The following is an 18,165-nucleotide window of genomic DNA, read 5'->3' on the forward strand; positions in this document are numbered from 1 at the left end:
CCATAAGAAGAAACTGTGCTTAAAGAGAAAGTAAATTAAGTTTGAATAAAAAAATTATCCTAAAGTGACACAAGCGGCAACTCTACTGTTGGATATTGGCACAATGGGACTCAGATTAACATAAAAAAAGTCAGAGTGTGTGTCCTCAACAACCTGGCCAGGGTCTTTCTGCAGTGTTCCAATAGGGTCCCTTTAGAGGCAGATGTTTGAGCTGTAGTGATCGTCTATCATCCTCTTGGGCTCATCCCCAAAAACATGGAAAAGATGCTCCACATAGTGCAAAACCTTGTAGTACATTAAAAGTAGAAGATTGGACTTACATCAGTATATAGCAAATAACACCCTTAAAATAAATGATCACCGGCCAGCATACAAGCCACACTTCCGGGAACAGAGACACGTGATAATGTCGCACTGCTCCGCCCTATGTGTTGTGTCACAGGTTACGTCGTTTCGGGCACAGGCACCATCGCTGTATATGTACACAAATATGTGGGAAAGCCTCAATCCGAGTCACAGATTGGCCAATTCTTAACCTGCAACTAAGCCTCGGTTACAGTCGTATCTACTCAAGGCTGGGAGGAGTTTGTTAAGAGGGTTAACCAAGCCTCAATATAAAAAAGGCAACCAATTAAATTAGTGATGCACAACAAACATTAACAAACTAAGCCTTTCCTTATATTACCAATGTGTTCGTTGAGCCTGACCTGTAAGTCTCATTAGTGCTTCACACATACTGAAGGCCACTGAAGCATGTAAACACCAGTAGTTGAATAGTAAAAAAAGGGCTTAATATTCAACGTTTTAAAGGATACCCCCTGTAAACAAGAGGTTTAATAGGCAAAAACAGATCCTAGGACCCCATTACTGTGTAAAATTTGCCAAGGTTTATGTATCAGATGCTTAATTGAGTGATGCTGTATAGAGTATGAAGTAATAAATGGGAGGGTCCATTGTTGGTGGCATTAGTCGATCTAGGCTTCTCCATCAATAATGTATTTTTTATCAATCGCCTGAACACTAAAGGCTGTATTCATTAGTAGTTCTACATGGGGATTTCAGCCATGAACAATGATGGCAACCATGTAAAAAGGAAAAAAAGGATTTATATCCGTGGGTTTGAAAAAGGTGACAAACCTTCCCCCCTTTAATCGAGATCTTCAAAATCTAAAAAGTGGATCTCTTCCAAACTATCCTCGGTTAAATTTGATGCCTCTGTTATTCAGAGACTCCATAAACGTATTCAGGCTGTCTCCAACACCATCCCATAGGAGGTCATCTATATCTCTTACCCACAGGACCAACACCATCCTACACTGGGCATAGATGGCATCCTTCTCCCACTTGGACATTAGAAGATTTGCCAAGTCAGGGGCATATTTAGCACCATGGCAACTTCATTATCTGAATTTTCAAACCAAAAATAGTTGTGCTTCGCCAACAAACTTCAAAAGTTCAATTATGAAATCCCTCTTATGTTTAGGGAGGTCTGATTCCCGGTCCAAATAATATGCCACTGATGAAAAACCAAGATCATTGGGTAACTGTATATAATGTCACATTGGCTGTGACTAACTAAAAGCCTTCCTTAGGTTGATAGAATTGTTATCTCTAACCAGACATGCTATGTACTCGCCCACCCCGGGATGTAACAGAATCAAAACTACCAACTATAGGACGACCGGGGGGTGGGGGTTAAACACTTGTGAATATTAGGAAGGTTGTATATTCCAGGAGTGCGTGGTTAAGTTGGTACTAAGAAAATGTTCTCTTTTCTATTTAAAACCCTTGCTGGGAGAAGACAGTAATATTATAGCCACAAGCAATAATCGCATCCTAAAAATCAGACATGCTGGGTATACCCATGTTGATTGATGGATACAATCAGCCTGTCCATACATGGTTTGAATCTCAGCCAGTTCCTGTTGAACCAGCAGAGATTCGAACAGGCCGGCTATAGTTTACATTACAATACTTCAAGGGGCCTTTTTGTTATCAGGGCTATTTTCATAGTTTTTATGAATCTTATGTTCATACATATATTTTTAGATCATTATTTACATTGGTGGTTGCGCTTGTCATCCTTTTGTTGCGTTTACATAGCCATTTAGTGCTAAATGTCATGTATTTATGGCCTCAGAGAAGAACAGAAGACACAGAGAGAAGTCAAACTGCACTATGTTCTTGTCTGTGTACAGAAACAGAATCCCACATGTTTGACTCATTTATGCATGGTCCTGCTATAAACTTTTCCACAGGAACATGGTCTAGACATCTCATTTTTAATCCATTGAGAGCTGCGGTAGTTTGAGACAATGTAATAAATGCTTAAATTGTTCACGTGTGCATTTACATGGGCAGGGATTCAAAAATTAGCTTTGGGGGGTAATCCTTTTCACTGCTGGGCCCGAACACGAAATGCATCATATCGATTGCATTGGAGCCTACGCTTGTCACCTATTACGGCTTTTGGCACCTGATATAAAACCCCACAAAAAACGCCAATAAAGCTGGCTACTTGTTGGAGGGCTGCTTGCTTTCCTCTCCTGATTCTCACACACACACACACGAGGACAGGTTGAGGATTGCCAGCTGCCTGCAGGACTCCAGCTTATGTTCAGACAGAGGGGGTTATGGAAACCATTTCATCCCGGATGGCTCCTGGTGGATGTGTCATGCTTCCACAACTCAGGATTACGTGAGTGGAAGATTTACGGTGTGCCTTTTATCTTTAAAGCCCAACTCCAATTTTGTTGATAAAAAAATATTTCCGTCTGGGTGATCTATAGCAGTGGTCATCAACCCTGTCCTCAGGGCCCACTAACAGGCCAGACTGTATGTACTACTTTGGGGAGATGCAGACTAGAATACTGCAATCACTGAGCAGCAAATATTACCTGTGATGTATTTCAGTTATCTTGCAAACCTGGCCTGTTAGTGGGCCCTGAGGACAGGGTTGAAGACCACCGATATATAGGGTTGCCACCTCATTCCTTTAAACCCAAACACATATGAATTACACTGGTTCTGAGGCAAATTGTATGCATATAAGTGATTAAAGCTGTACTCTGGTTTAAAATAAAACTAAAAAAAAAAAATCTGTAGTTTTTTTTTTTCCTAGCAACACAATGTGGAATATTGAAGTAGCTCACTAATAGCATCTTTAATGAACCAAAACCCACTTCTTTTAACATACTATATATGCCCATTATTAAGAATTGTGACAAGTCTGAAACGATTCCTTCTATTCCAGAGACGAGACTATTAGGTAGTTACTTGAAAGCAAGTCAAGCGCATAATCACACATCTAAAACTTACTCTCAGAAGTGCATGATAAATAAAGGTTAAATAACAAAACTCTGCAAAAGAACTACTTTCAAATTCAAGACAGCCAACCCTTCATATTTCAAACTTAAAATTAAATAAAAATGCCAACACTAATGACAAGAGGCTAATTCACACATTGGGAATTAGTATGACACACTGACAAAATCTATGGTAATAAGTTTTGCAGCTCTTGCACACCAGCACATGCAACGTATTGCTCCATAATAATGAGATTTAAAATTATGGCCTGTGATCACATCCTGAAACATCACACATACAGTACAAAAAGGGTTTTCTATGGAATATACATTATTTTCTAATAGGAGCTGTAGCATTTGTCATAATACTTGCTCTATTTTTCATTTATTTAGAAAGAACACACCAAGCCAAAAATATTGGCTATTCACTAAAAAGGATTTGAATTCAAGTTACCTGAACAGCATCATAATATAACTTCTTGGCTTCTTCATCGGTCTTGTCCGACATAAGCCATGCCTTTAACAAATATTCATAGAAGCTATCGCCAAGTCCACCCACAGACACGTGATCTGAAAACAAGAACACAATCAATTGCTGTAGTTAAGAGAAATGCCTTAAAGTCAACACTCTACTTTAAGGCGCCATTCACGTCTTGGCGTTCCGAATTGAAACAATTTGAAATTGCGCCTGTACAATCGCCGTCACTTACAATAGCACCCCGATCGCTGCGCTATTTTGCCACGATTTGTCTAGTGACAATAGCAGTAAAATTGCGCAAACAGAATTGCAGGATGCCTGTCACCCAAAAGTAGTACAATCGCTGCAGAATCGCGCCACAATCGGGGTTCCATTGGAAGTGATTGGGATCGCACGGGCGTCCTGAGAATTGCCGCTATTTGGAATCACAGGCAGAATAGGGGGGTGCCATTGTAAGTGATGGGAATTGCATGGGCGTCATGCGATTAGAAGCCATTTTGAATCGCGGGCAAAATCACTGCTATTCTTCACACGATTCTGAACGCCAAGATGTGAAAAAAGCCTAAAATGGCATGTGTGAGCCACAAAGCATAGAAGTAACTGAAAGGAAAAAGTGATAGGGTAGCCAACTACCACCCTTGAAGTACTTTCCAGTATAGAATTTTCTGTGGGTAATACACTTATTTTGAAGCCCAACACCAAAATGTTCAAAGACCCCCATTGTGCTACGACACAAAGTTTTCCCAAACTTGGACCTTTCCTTAACCCCTTCCTGCCAACTGTACACAGATATGCAGCCGTGTGGATGTGGGCCTTCAACTGAGGCCTTATATCTGCATACTCGTCTGTTCTGGAAGCATGCTGTGCAGTCTCCCCCTCAAAGGAGGAGAAGTAACCTGTGTGCACTTTTTTTTTTAAATTCCAGCTCCCCTATATACCCAATAGCATTCATGTACTTTTTTTTGCAAAAATATCAAAGTTTTCATTAAATCTACAGACACTTACTTCACTTGCCCTCAATCATGTTTCCAAACATATCCATTGCTTCTGCCTTACTTCCTGGTCAGACTTCAAGTCATGACGCAGGAAGGAGTTGACCAGCTGACCTCATTAGCACACACCCAGCATCATCCACCCTCCTACCTACCCACCCACCCATTCCCAGCTGCATGTTTTTTTACATGAAATGCAATCACTCAATGATCACCCTTCTCATTAAATACACAATATACAATCAGATTGCATAGCGTATAGCCATCTTTATACACCTATAAAGGTGTATAAAGGTGCGCTTTCAGTGCCATTAATTGTTAGTGGCACACCAAACACACATTTTGCCATGTGAAAAAAATAAATAAAAAAACAGTAGCAAATTGCTGCAAAATGCACAGTAAAAAACACACACAACCCACAAAATGCCAAAATGTCTATAAGCCACATGTAGTGCATCGCATTGAAATCAGAAGGCTACCCTATGCGTGTCACAGGAAAAACTAGCCCAAAAATGTGCACTCCCGCTGTGCTAGATGTGAATAGGGCCTAAAAAGTGAAATTGGTGCAACACCACAAGAAATGCGCGGCACCAAAAATTGCAGTAAAAACACACCAAACTCCGCCCTAAAAACAAAAAAGTTCTGAAGCTTCTTTGAGACAATTGCTGCGTGTAGGGCAGCCCTTCAGGTGGATGGGTTGCTCTATATGCGATGAGTAAATATGCTCCAAAACACCCCCCTCGCTTAAAAAAGAATAAAATGTATCTGGGAATGCAAGTTCTTGCTATGCAGAGTTCTGAACTGGGCTTGACAGTGGAGTGTTTCTGTCCACTCTCTCCTATGTACTTGTATAAAGACGGCCATACACTATGCAATGTGATTGTACATTGTGTATTTAGTGAAAAGGGTGATCACTGATTGATTGCATTTCATTTAAATGGGCAGCTGAATGGGTTGGTGGGTGGCTAGGTAGGTAGAAGGGTGTGTGCCAATGAGGTCCACTAGTTAACTCCTTTCTGTGTCATGACCTAAAGTCTGACAAGGAAGTAAGGCAGCAGCAATGGATACGTTTGGAAACATGGATGACGACAAGTGAAGCAAGTGTCTGTAGATTTAATGGAAAGCTTTGATATTGAATGAATGCCAACATTGGTACATAAACTTCTCCTTTAACATTGGTTTTACCCCCTGTCACTAAGGGATTAACAGGTACAAAAGTCTTTGCAAAAAGTCATATTTGTGTTTCAATATAGAACTTATTCTGAGGCGAGACACTGCTACTTGCTGAACCAATTCATACATTTTATATTCCTCCAACAGAGTACAAACAAACTCTCCATATAGAGATTATATCAGACATGAACGAGCCTGTGCTCATGCTTCTGACAAGTGTCTATGTGGTGTCCTATCTGAAATCTCCAACCATAAAAATTGAAACCATAGTATGACAATTTAATTTGCATCCAAACAACTGACATGCATTCAAAAGGAGGCAGAATATTAAAAAAAATTACAAAGCAAATTAACTGCCATAAAAAGGTGTTCCTGCCTACCAGTAAGTAAAAACATGCATTCTAGGAGAAAGGACTATTGCAAAGCCTGCGGCTGGTGGAGACAATGTTTGCTCTACAGAACACTTCAAAGGTATTATTGGTCAGAATGAGAAAAGAAAAGGGGAGACATATAGGCCCTTGTTTCTTCATGGGATCCCTGCAGCAACAAGAGTGTAGTTGTAAAGGGGTTTATAACATAGGTTAGTTATTGGTTAAGCAAGGTCAGGCGACAGTAGGGGTTGGAGAGGTCAGTGGGTTAATTGAGGTCAATTTCAGGTGAAGGTTCTGGAAGGTTAACAGCTGAAGTAGGGATTGGTCAGTGAGGTCAGGTGGTTTAGGGGCTTCTAGAAGGGCTGAGAGGTCAAACAGGTATTGGACAATAATTGTGAGGTGGTCTTTAAGAAAGTTCTGGAAAGCCTGTCATAGCCTATTCAAGGGACTGGGTCAGCTTGGGTCAGTAAAAACAAAACAAAAGAGCTAGTGAATTATAAGAGATTTTTGTTTTAGTAAAAACAAGTGATTTATACTCACAAACGAGAGTTTGAATACAGCTTTGTCAATTAATCAGACCAGTCTTCTTGGTCCCTGCCAGCAAGACTTGATACCGAGCAGTGCCGGCCCAAGACATTGTGCTGCCTGGTACCAAGAATGAAATGCTGCCCTCCCCCAAAAAAAATTACGCCCACCAAAATGCCCCCACATTCATTATTTTATATCATGATAATTAAAGTGGACCTATCATGGCTCTATACATGTATATAGGAGTATAAAAAGGACCTGTTATGGCTCTATTCATGCAATTAACCCCACAGTGGAGTGGAGAGTGGAACGGGAGGAGCGGTCGGGCGGCCATTAGCCCCACACTGGAGTGGAGAGTGGAGCTGGCGGAATGGGATGGCGTGCAGGCAGGAAATTTGCTGTCCCCCTGAAAGTGCTGCCTGGTACAATGGTACCATCGGGTCCCATGGTAGGGCCGGCCCTGATACCGAGGATTCAATGGTACCCTTTAGCGGCGGAACGGCTTGCTGGCAGGGACGAAGAAGACTGGTCTGATTAATTGACAAAGCTGTATTCAAACTCTCGTTTGTGAGTATAAATCACTTGTTTTTACTAAAATAAAAATCTCTTATGATAATGCACTAGGTCGGAGCGCCCTCCCTCTTTTGTTTTTTCTTTTCTCTCAGTCTGTGAACACCCATGGTTCAGAGGAGGGCTGCAAGACCTGTCATTTTATCTTACGATTGGACTGCATTACCCCATAACAAAAACACCAGAGCGCAGGAGAATTTTTTGTATTGTAGCTTGGGTCAGTGCCAGCCATTCAACGGATGCAGCAGGAAGAACTCCCCGCCCTACCCCCCCTCCTGTTGCGGCCGATTCATGTGGTAGCTCACTCTGGATAAGTTGCAAGAGGGGAGATTTAAGATAAGATTTGATGATTAATGCTGGATCAGCTTGAGTCTCAGTGGCTGGGCTGAATATGGTTATTGAAAATTTGTGTGATTAAGAGTGGAAGTTATAAAATAAAGTTTGGTGTGATAGTAACGGATTTAAAAGAAACCAGTGAATCAGGCCGTGGCCAATATTATAAATAATATATATACATATACTATATATATATTATATAAGTATTATATATAAAAAACATTTTCTGGCTGTGTGAAATTTAATAAATAATTGTATAAGTATACTTGTGGTGTTTTCATTTCTCTATGCACGTTTGTGTTTTTTTATGGTGCATGTGATCCCATTAAGTTCAGCCACTTTCTCCTGAGACCCCCCCCCCCAGGAAAATGAACTGTTCACCACTGCCCTATTCTGAATCTAGGGGTCCACCTTTGCATGTACTATCAGTCTGAGACGGCACCCTTTATGACAATACCTATTTTTTTGACAGATGTATTAACACTATATGGCCTCTGTCACATTATTAGTTTCTTTAGGCAGTCTTGCACATCCATTCGTGAACTATTTTAAACACACACTTTTTTCAAATTCTGCGAGCAATAAAAATGTAATTATTACAATATTAACGTTCCAATTAGTGGCACGCAATAGGAAAGTTTTCTGCTGCAGAACAATTACTAAAGTAAGTTGCAGAAAACATGTGCTGACAAACACCATTGTTATACTCCAAAAAGTGGTAGCTGCCTGACAAGCATTTAATACCTGAAAGTTAGGATGAAGTAAAAAATTGTGACCTGCAAATTTGTTTTGGATGAGCAACTCAAAGTTCTGAAGCAACTGATCATAGGTAATGGACAAGCAATTACTATTTTCTAAAGACAAAGTCAGCAATAGTAGGCTTTCTATTCCTCAGTACAGGTTTCATTTAAGATTGTGTCACATATCTGCAAACCACTAGATTTAAAAATTAATGTTCCCCTCTGTGCGGTTCTTAATATATATCCACCCACTATTGGGATTATCTGTAAAAGAGCCTTGTGAATGCAGTTTCTGCCTTTCACTTATAATACCCACTCCAGGATACACGATGTGTTTTAATCCACCTACACATCGGTGCATGTCAGCTGCTGTGTATAGACATATGTGGGTAGGCTAACTTAGAACGAGTGGAGGTAAAATTAAGCATCCAGGTAGTAGAATAATGCTTAATTGCACTAACATTTAGTATGCAGAATTCAGAAGTCAGACTTCATTTGAATGACCTTCACAATCACCATGGAAACTGTTCCTGTCAATTTGGAAAACTATGGGAATTTTCAAAACATATGCATTTTATGCACACAGGTGTAAATAAAAGAATAAATATATATATATATATAGATATATATATATATATATATATATATATATATATATATATATATATATATATATATATATATATATATATATATATATATATATATATATATATATATATACACATACATACACACACACACACAAAGGTTAAAGAAGTGACATAATTTGGCATCCTTGCACATTGTATCCCATTAAAAAAAAAAAAAAAAAAAAACAGACAAAGGGATCTTTATTTGTACCTTAGTTACTTGGTCAGAAGATAGAAACATTTCTGCTGCAGCAATTAGTATTATGAATAGGGATATATATTAAAAAGAGACAAAAAGAGTAAAGAAAAGCAAAGAAGTTAGCTTTGTTTAGGCTCTGTACGTTTTATCCCCCAAAGCCTTTTGCTTTGTGGGACTCATTATCTGTGAGCACATGCAGCCTTATTTGATTCAGTTGGTCTTGTTACTAATGTGTGAACATCATTCAAGAAAAGAAGTATTTACAAGCTGGGAATTTAAAGTCTATTCTCACAAATGCCATTTACCCAGCCTCTAAAACTCATTTATATCCAAAGTACTGTAGACAAAAATGCTAGGAAAATAAATATTGAGCTCATTCATATACAGATCATGGACAAGTATTGCAGAAAAGCTGAATGAAAGGAAAAAGAGATGTGGTCCACTGCAAGCCAACAAGTTTTGATTTTCTCACCTGGTTTAGAAAATTAAGTCCAGGGGACTCCAACTGGTTGCATTGGACAACAGATCTACTTTGCTGTTTTTTTGCATTCAAGCAAAAAAAAAAAAAAAAGAAGATTACATTTGACTTGACTGTAAATTCCAATTCTTCGAGTGCAGTAAAGTACACAGTATTCCTAGACCATGGGTTATAGGCTGGTACCTTCATATAATTGTACGCTGCCAAAGATTCTGAGGACGCGCTACCTAGGCACCTTCCCTATAAGCCCACCCAACTCTGTCAATCCTTGGTTTTGCAGCAATAGGAAGTAACCCAGGATTTGAAGATGGTGTGGCCCGTGTCGTGTACTACAAAAAAAAATTGAATTTATGGGCAAATAAAACTACTTATCTTAATTGTACGGTACAGGACACAGGCTGAGTATTCATAGGCCCTGGGGTATCCCCAAGCAATGAATGAGAAGGTTGGCCAACAACTAAGCAAAAAAAACCACTAACAGGTACAACAATAAAAGCAAAAACAAAACGAGAGTCAACAAACCCAACTTCAGAACCTGGCAGCCAAAACCTGCACCGCAAAAGACTGAACGTCTGCCTTGTAAACCTTTGAAAAGGTATAAGCAGAGGACCAGGTGGCGGCCTTACAAAGCTGGGCTATGGAGGCTTGGTGCTGAAATGCCTAGGAAGCACCCACTAACCTGGTGGAGTGGGGGGCGCAGGAAGAGTTTTGTCCTTTATAGAGTGCAAGTTCTGGCGATGAGTCGTTCTATTCATTAGGCAATGGTGGACTTTGAAGCAGGATGTTCCCACTTTCAAGGTTCTAAAAGTAGGACGAATAGGAAGTCTGTATTCCCAATAGAAGGGAGTAGAATAGAGTAATGTACAGAGAATAAGGAACACTGTCCTTTGTGTGCTTTGGAGTAGGGCAAAAACATGGAAAGAGTAGGTCTTCTTTAATTTGAAAGACTCACACTGTAGGAAGACAAGATAGTCTTGGGTGGAAGACCACCTTGTTGTTGTGGAAAAAAGAGAAAAGGCTCCTTACAAGAGGACTGCCAGCTGACAGAGGTGACCACAACCAAAAAGGCCACTTTGCAGGGGAGATCCCTGAGGAATTCAAAGGGTGGTTTCTACCGGGCAGGAAGGATAGGATGCTCTAAGGGGGTGGGGTCTGATCTGAGATGCCCCTTGAGTAGGGGTGCAACAGATCAAAAAACTCATGTATTGGATCGATCCTCGGATCAGAGTCATGGATCGGATCATTTTTCGGATGAGCAAAAAAAAAGGATTAATCTTGTTACACCCACCGGAGTTTTAAATTTCACAGTTATTTTCAACACAAAACGGAGCTTATGTGCTAAAATACAGAATATGTAAATCTGACGGACTGTTTACATGTTAAATTTTAACCACTTGCCGACCTCCTCATGTAGATATACGTCAGCAGAATGGCACGGACAGGCACATCAACGTACCTGTACGTGCTCTGCTTGACGTGGGTGGGGGGTCCGATCGGGACCCCCCCCCGCTACATGCGGCGGTCGGTAAGCTTCGGGGAGCGATCCGGGACGAATAGCCGCCCCGTCGCGATCGCTCCCCGGAGCTGAAGAACGGGGAGAGCCGTGTGTAAACACTGCTTCCCCGTGCTTCACTATGGCGGCGCATCGATCGAGTGATCCCTTTTATAGGGGAGACTCGATCGATGATGTCAGTCCTACAGCCACACCCCCCTACAGTAGTAAACACACACTAAGTGAACACTAAATGTTACAGCGCCCCCTGTGTTTAACTCCCAAACTGCAACTGTCATTTTCACAATAAAGAATGCAATTTAAATGCATTTTTTGCTGTGAAAATGACAATGGTCCCAAAAATGTGTCAAAATTGTCCGAAGTGTCCGCCATAATGTCGCAGTCATGAAAAAAATCGCTGATCGCCGCCATTAGTAGTAAAAAAAATAAAAATGCAATAAAACTATCCCCTATTTTGTAAACGCTATAAATTTTGCGCAAACCAATCGATAAACGATTATTGCGATTTTTTTTTACCAAAAATAGGTAGAAGAATACGTATCGGCCTAAACTGAGGGAAATTTTTTTTTTTATATATGTTTTTGGGGGATATTTATTATAGGAAAAAGTAAAAAATATTGCATTTTTTTCAAAATTGTCGCTCTATTTTTGTTTATAGCGCAAAAAAATTAAAACCGCAGAGGTCATCAAATACCACCAAAAGAAAGCTCTATTTGTGGGGAAAAGGAAAGCCAATTTTGTTTGGGAGCCACGTCGCACGACCGCGCAATTGTCTGTTAAAGCGACGCAGTCCCGAACTGTAAAAACCCCTTGGGTCTTTAGGCAGCATATTGGTCCGGGGCTTAAGTGGTTAAAAGCCGCAGCAAACCTGCTTTTCACATTTAACTAAATGTGAAAATCAGAGGTGTTCTAACCTAGTGTTTCTCAACTCCAGTCCTCAAGGCGCCCCAACAGGTCATGTTTTCAGGATTTCCCTCAGATGAAACGGCTGTGGTAATTACTAAGGCAGTGAAACCACCTGTGCAAAATAATGGAAAGCCTGAAAACATGACCTGTTAGGGCGCCTTGGGGACTGGAGTTGAGAAACACTGTTCTAACCAGGGCTGTGGAGTCAGTAGATAAATGTTCCGACTCCTCAGTTTTATGTACTTCCGACTCCCCGACTCCTCTGTATTAATATGCAAATGTATTTTATACATTCCTTGAGGGAAAGAAAACGCAACCTACCACAGGACTACTGGCTGGGAAGCCAACAGTCTACTGTATTGCACAGTTTAAGCAAAAGACAAACACAATGAAAACAATCAAGTGGCTGGATAGTAGCAGCAGGCATAAACATCAGGAACAGGATCTATACCAGTTCAAAAATACAAACCACATTATTTGGTTGTTTTAGAACAAAAACAAAGCTTATCTATAATGAACCAAAAACAAAATCTGTAAAACCTAGAAATGGTTTATATTAATCTTGAAATGTAGTTATAGGCTTAGCAAATGCAAATCAATTCAATGTAGAGTTCTAAGGAAGAGAATTGCCTCTGCCAGATCCTCTTTCATAGAGGCGAAGTCAGACTTTATTATTTTTAGGGCTGAAAATAATCTTTCGACACTGACTTGGGTGGGTGGCATTGCAGTAACTATTCTGGCCACATCACTAACGATCTCTGGATAAACAAGGATGGCTTCTTCAACAGTAAGTTTTGATGAGCGATCATACTTTTCAACTTCTTTTAGTGCTCTATAAAACTCCTGTTGGAATTTTTTTATTTGGACACTTACTGGTTCTCTAACATGCGTTCCCTGTAAAAGCAGAACACAACACTATGGAAAGTATAAGTATTGCAGCTCCTAATTGTGCGTTGCGTGCCATATAGTGAAGCACATGAAAAGCATGCTTCTTCACGGTCACTTAACGTGTTCGTTTTGCGGTTACGTGAGGCACTGCATGCATTGGTCTTTATTCTTACAGTAGAGAAGTCATTAATTATAACTTTTTGTGAATTGGGACATTTAAACTTGCTTTATTTTTTTTTATTCCAATCTAAATTTAGTAGGAGTCGGAGTCGGTGCATTGTTTGCCGACTCCGACTCCAGGTACCCAAAATTTCCCCCGACTCCTCGACTCCGACTCCACAGCCCTGGTTCTAACACATTAGCAAGCATGTAAGGTTTGCTGCTGCTTTTAAAATTTAACATGTAAACAATCGGTTGGATTTCCAAATCCTGTATTTAAGCACATAAGCTCAGTTTTGTGTTGAAAATAACTGTGAAATCAAACTACGTTGGGTGTAACAAGATGCCCGCTTGCCCCCTAATCACTATCATTACTGTGCAGGAGTGTGGGGTGAAGCAAGATGGCGGCGACGAAACATCACTTCCTAACGAGACGGCGGCTGCATGGTGTACCAAGATGGCTGACGCTCCGGAGCTAAGCCAAAGCCAGGGACTTTCCTATGGCCGAGGCTGCCATGGGTGGCCCGTTCGGATCACGGATCGGTGACGATCCGTTGCACCACTACCCTTGAGTGAAGGTTTTGATAGGGAAGAGGTTTTTAAAAAATAGACAAGGCAGAAACTGGTCCCTTCAAACTGCTCAAGGCCAAGTTATGGTCGAGTCTTGATTGTGCCTTGCATTCTGGCCATTCTACAGAGTACTCTGGAGCTCAAGTCTTCACACCTTTGCAACGCCGTACAGTTTTTGAAGCCATCAGTTCCAAAAGCATTCATCTTGGTCTCATCGCTCCAGAGTACAAAGTCCTGGTAGTCTTTTTCAGCATGGGCCTTAGTAAACTCTAGGCAGGCTTTTTTGTGCATGGGTTTTAGGAGACGCTTCCTTCATGGACGACATCCACTGCAGTGTACACCGTATTGTGTCACAGGAAACAATCCCCCCAGTTTTACTTTCTACTTTTTTAGAAAACTGCAGTCAACTTGCATGGAAATTTTCCTCAACCCTTCTCATCAGAAGACATCCCTGTCGAAGTATTAACTTCTGTGGATGGCCTGGATGTCTCAGAGGTATGTTTGCAGTTCTATCTTCGTTCAATTTTTGTATCACTTTTTCTACAGTATTCTGACTGATAAGTAAGGGCCCTTTCACACGTACAGACTGTATGTCCGCATTTTCATCCGTCCGTTTACAGATGAAAACAGGACATACATGGGTCCCTATGTGATTACGGGTGTCAGCGGATGAACATCCGCTGACACCCGTAATTTGTCCGCCTCCGCAAAGATCCGCATTTGCAGACGGAAGAAATCCTATTTTTCTTCCGTCTGCCGGATCGGATGAACACGGACATAAGGTCCGTGTTCATCCGATCCCCCATAGGGGAGAGCGGAGGAAAGACAGGGCGGTCCTTGCACAGTGTGCAGGGACCGCCCTGTCAGCTGCCAGCTCAGCGGGAATTTTACGGAGGATCCCCGCTGAGCTTTGCGGACACATGGAGCAGATCATTACTGTTCCGCTCCGTGTGAAAGGGCCCTAAAGCTTTGCTGATCATCTTGTAGCCTTCACCTTTCTTGTGTAAAGAAATAATTTTCTCTCAGGGCTTGTGACATTTCTCTTCCATGTGGTGCCACTGCTGACAGCATGAAATCAGAAAAAAAAAATTTTTTCCCCAAATAACACCCTTGTATAATCAACTGTCTGCTGGACTCCTGTTTAATAAATAATTAGACTCACCTGTAGTTGAATTCTTGTCAATTAGGATTTTGTGGTCTAAAATTTTGCTTTGCCCATAAAGCCTCATACACACGATCGGACTTCCAGCAGACTTTTCTGTGGATTTTTGTCCAAAGGGCGTGGGCTGTGAACTTGTCCCGCATACACACGGCACAACATTTTCAGCAAACATTCACCAAACCATGTGTTTTTTCAGCTCTTTACCACCACTCTTTGGGCAACTTCTGCTATTGTTGTCCGATGTTTAGCATTGGTTCCGAGAAAGCGTGTTTGTACTTTGGATTTTAGATGGACGGACTTGTGTACACACGATCGGATAAACCGACGTAACAGATTTATTGCCAGACAGATGGTGTGCATGAACAGCCAACATTTGTTGTCGTTAATTCAACCAACAATTGTCTGATGGCGCATATGCATGGCCGGATTATCCAACACAACGCGTCCACCAGACAATTATGGCCATAAAATTGGATCATGTGTACAAACCATAAAACTTTCATTGGTGTGTAATAATTTTTGCAACATGGTCTTTAATGAATTTGTTAGGAAAAATACTTTGTGCAAATAAATAAATGTTGGTTGTAATCGATGGCCCGTATTCGTGGCAGTATTTTGTAGTATAGTGTCCAATTAAAAAAACAAATCTGTTGGGGTGTACTCATTTATGCTGAGCACTAATTTTTATATATATATATATATATATATATATATATATATATATATATATATATATATATATATATATATATATATATATATATATATTTATTCCACAGTACAGAGCCTAGTGCCTGAAGGTCAAAATCCTGGCTTGACTTGTCATGACCAGAGGTTATTTAGCTAGGCGAGTCTTCAACGCCAGGGTGAAACTAGTGCTGAACCACAGTTCTGGACCTGAAGAGAGCTCTGCGACCATCATAGCGCACAAAGGTCTGGAAAGCACTGCAATCCAGAGCTTTGTGCCTAAAGGTCACATTACAGGCAAACCATGCAATCTTCCAGTCGAGTGGTGTCAAAAAAAATTTCTTCCAAAACTGTTGCTTTATGCAAATTCAATAGTTTATGCACAGAAACTAGCTCAAGCAGCATTTTTGGAGGTATTGATTGAAGTTCTAGAAAATGTTTTACAAGTGGCACGACTTGTGAGTAGCCCCTTCCATTATCTTAAAGTTTGGGTGGGTGGGTGGCGGGCAGTAAAACCAAAGCTTAGCCACCTGTATAACACACGCCCCCAGTCTGAAAGAGACCTAAAAGTGCACAAACATGTTTTAAATCTGACGTGTAAAAACTGAAAAAAATCTAGTATACTTACGTTGTCCCCACTGTCCACTGCTTGGGTTCAAGTAGTTTGGATACAGTCCTTGGGGTTTATCAAGTCGATTTAACACTTTTCGAATATTCATTACCTAAAACAATTATAGTATTTCAGCAAGAGACAAATAACTATGCAGTGTAAAAAAATAAAGATAAATAATTGTCAATAAGACCTTGTGCACACTGGACATTTTTACAGCTGCGGTTTTTGGCTTCAGGCACACAGGCTATCAGCAGTTTTTGGCAGGGGCGTTTTCTGGCTGGAAAAAACCCAGACCTAGTGGGTTTGAAGAGAAGTTTTTAAGCTGTAAAAACACTGAAAAACATGTCTATTCTGCATTTATGTGTTTGTTTTGTGTTAAGCTTTTGTAGGAGTATAGTTTTGCTAAAAAAAAAAAAAAAAGAAAAGAAAAAAAAAAGCGCACACTAAAGTTTTAAACCGTTAATGCAAAAACTCTGCAAAACTCACTTTTTAACAGCATTCTACAGCTAAAGCTACTAGCTTTTTTATACCCTCCAGTGTGCATGAGATGAGGCCTTACAAGAACCTAAATTGCCATTCAAAATTAATAAGGAAAAAAAATATATAGATCTGGCAAGAACATTATTCTGTTATTAGGACAATAAACCCGGTTTCTCCACTGGAGCAAAACAGGGGATGTCTGATGACACACGAGAGGAAAAGGGTACTTGTAAGGGCAAGTTAGCAACTACCCCGACTTCAAAGTAATTTGATTTTTGATTTTAGTCAAAATAAATATTCAATGCTTAAAAGCAGAGGGCAAGTTTATGCACTGAAACAAGTTTGAATGTAGTCCTTTTAGAGAAACAATGGCCTTTGAAAACAATCCAAGTACACTGTATGTACAGGTTTTACAGTTTTTAGCAGCAGTTATGCGACTGCCGATACCTTTAGGTGTCCTCTTTCACCAGGCAGTGGATGGAGCTCACTAACGCGAGACCAGAAGGTTAGAAGAACTTGCCAATACGATCACCATCAGCTCTAGCTTTGAGGCAACACAACTTTTAGGGTACCAGATGCAGGGTTGATAAAGTCAATGCTGCAAGTGATACAGAGACCTTCAAAAGAGAACTGAACTTCAGCAGAACCAAATGTTTCATGGGCCTCCACAGAAAGCCCTGGATTGTAATAATCACTCACAGGATCAAGAGGTTAAAAAAAAAAAAGAACTGAGGACATTTCAAGACTCATTGGTATGGCTTATGTAGTCACGGTAGCGTTTATGTTGGGTTTTTTATTTAGGTTGTTTTACCACTTTTCTTTTTCATTTTAACAAATGAAGGTTGTATTCCACTTTAGGTTTTCGTTCAGATGAAATAGTACGCATGCCATCTCTAAATGAAAAAGCAGTAACCATACTATCAGCATAATCTTTAATGTCGCTACAGGGGAGACGTGTCCTTCAGTAAGTTACATTATCGAAAAAGTGGTTACTCAAAGCGAAAGTACAAACTATATGCCAATATTTCCCCTTGGATTGCTTATAAAAAGATTACACATTGTCCATTAATCAAGGTGTGCTTGCATGCTGCTTGTAAATTACTAATCTCAGCAGGCATTAGGCATTCCAATTGCCAACACACTGTTCTTTTGTATCAATCTTCAGTCAGTGGATCGTGTCATGGTAAAATAAACAAAGAAAAAAATGGCTAAGGTGAGTCAACTGTAATGTTTACCAAAAAAAAGGTTAATTTATTAGCCTGGAAGGTCATCATTTGTGTGATATTTAAGTAGAAATTCACCCCAAAGCTAATATTCTGCTGAGTGGACAGTGGTGGGCCAAATAGTCTTTGAAAAAATGTCTTGAACGAATGTGTTTCAAACAA

At 40.3% G+C, this 18,165-nt stretch overlaps 1 protein-coding gene across 1 annotated transcript in view; it reads right to left on the reverse strand.

Annotated features, from left to right (window-relative positions):
* The window catches only part of MAN1A1 (mannosidase alpha class 1A member 1), a 243,787-nt gene that overhangs the window by 42,132 nt on the left and 183,490 nt on the right, over positions 1-18,165 (reverse strand). The window contains exons 7-8 of the mRNA XM_040350323.1: positions 16,316-16,409; positions 3,760-3,875 (exon numbers count right to left, since the gene is read on the reverse strand). Of these exons, the coding sequence (XP_040206257.1) occupies positions 3,760-3,875; positions 16,316-16,409 (210 nt within the window). The remainder of the gene's footprint in view (positions 1-3,759; positions 3,876-16,315; positions 16,410-18,165) is intronic.

This window comes from Rana temporaria, chromosome 4, assembly GCF_905171775.1.
Source record: "Rana temporaria chromosome 4, aRanTem1.1, whole genome shotgun sequence".
Classification (NCBI taxonomy): domain Eukaryota; kingdom Metazoa; phylum Chordata; class Amphibia; order Anura; family Ranidae; genus Rana; species Rana temporaria.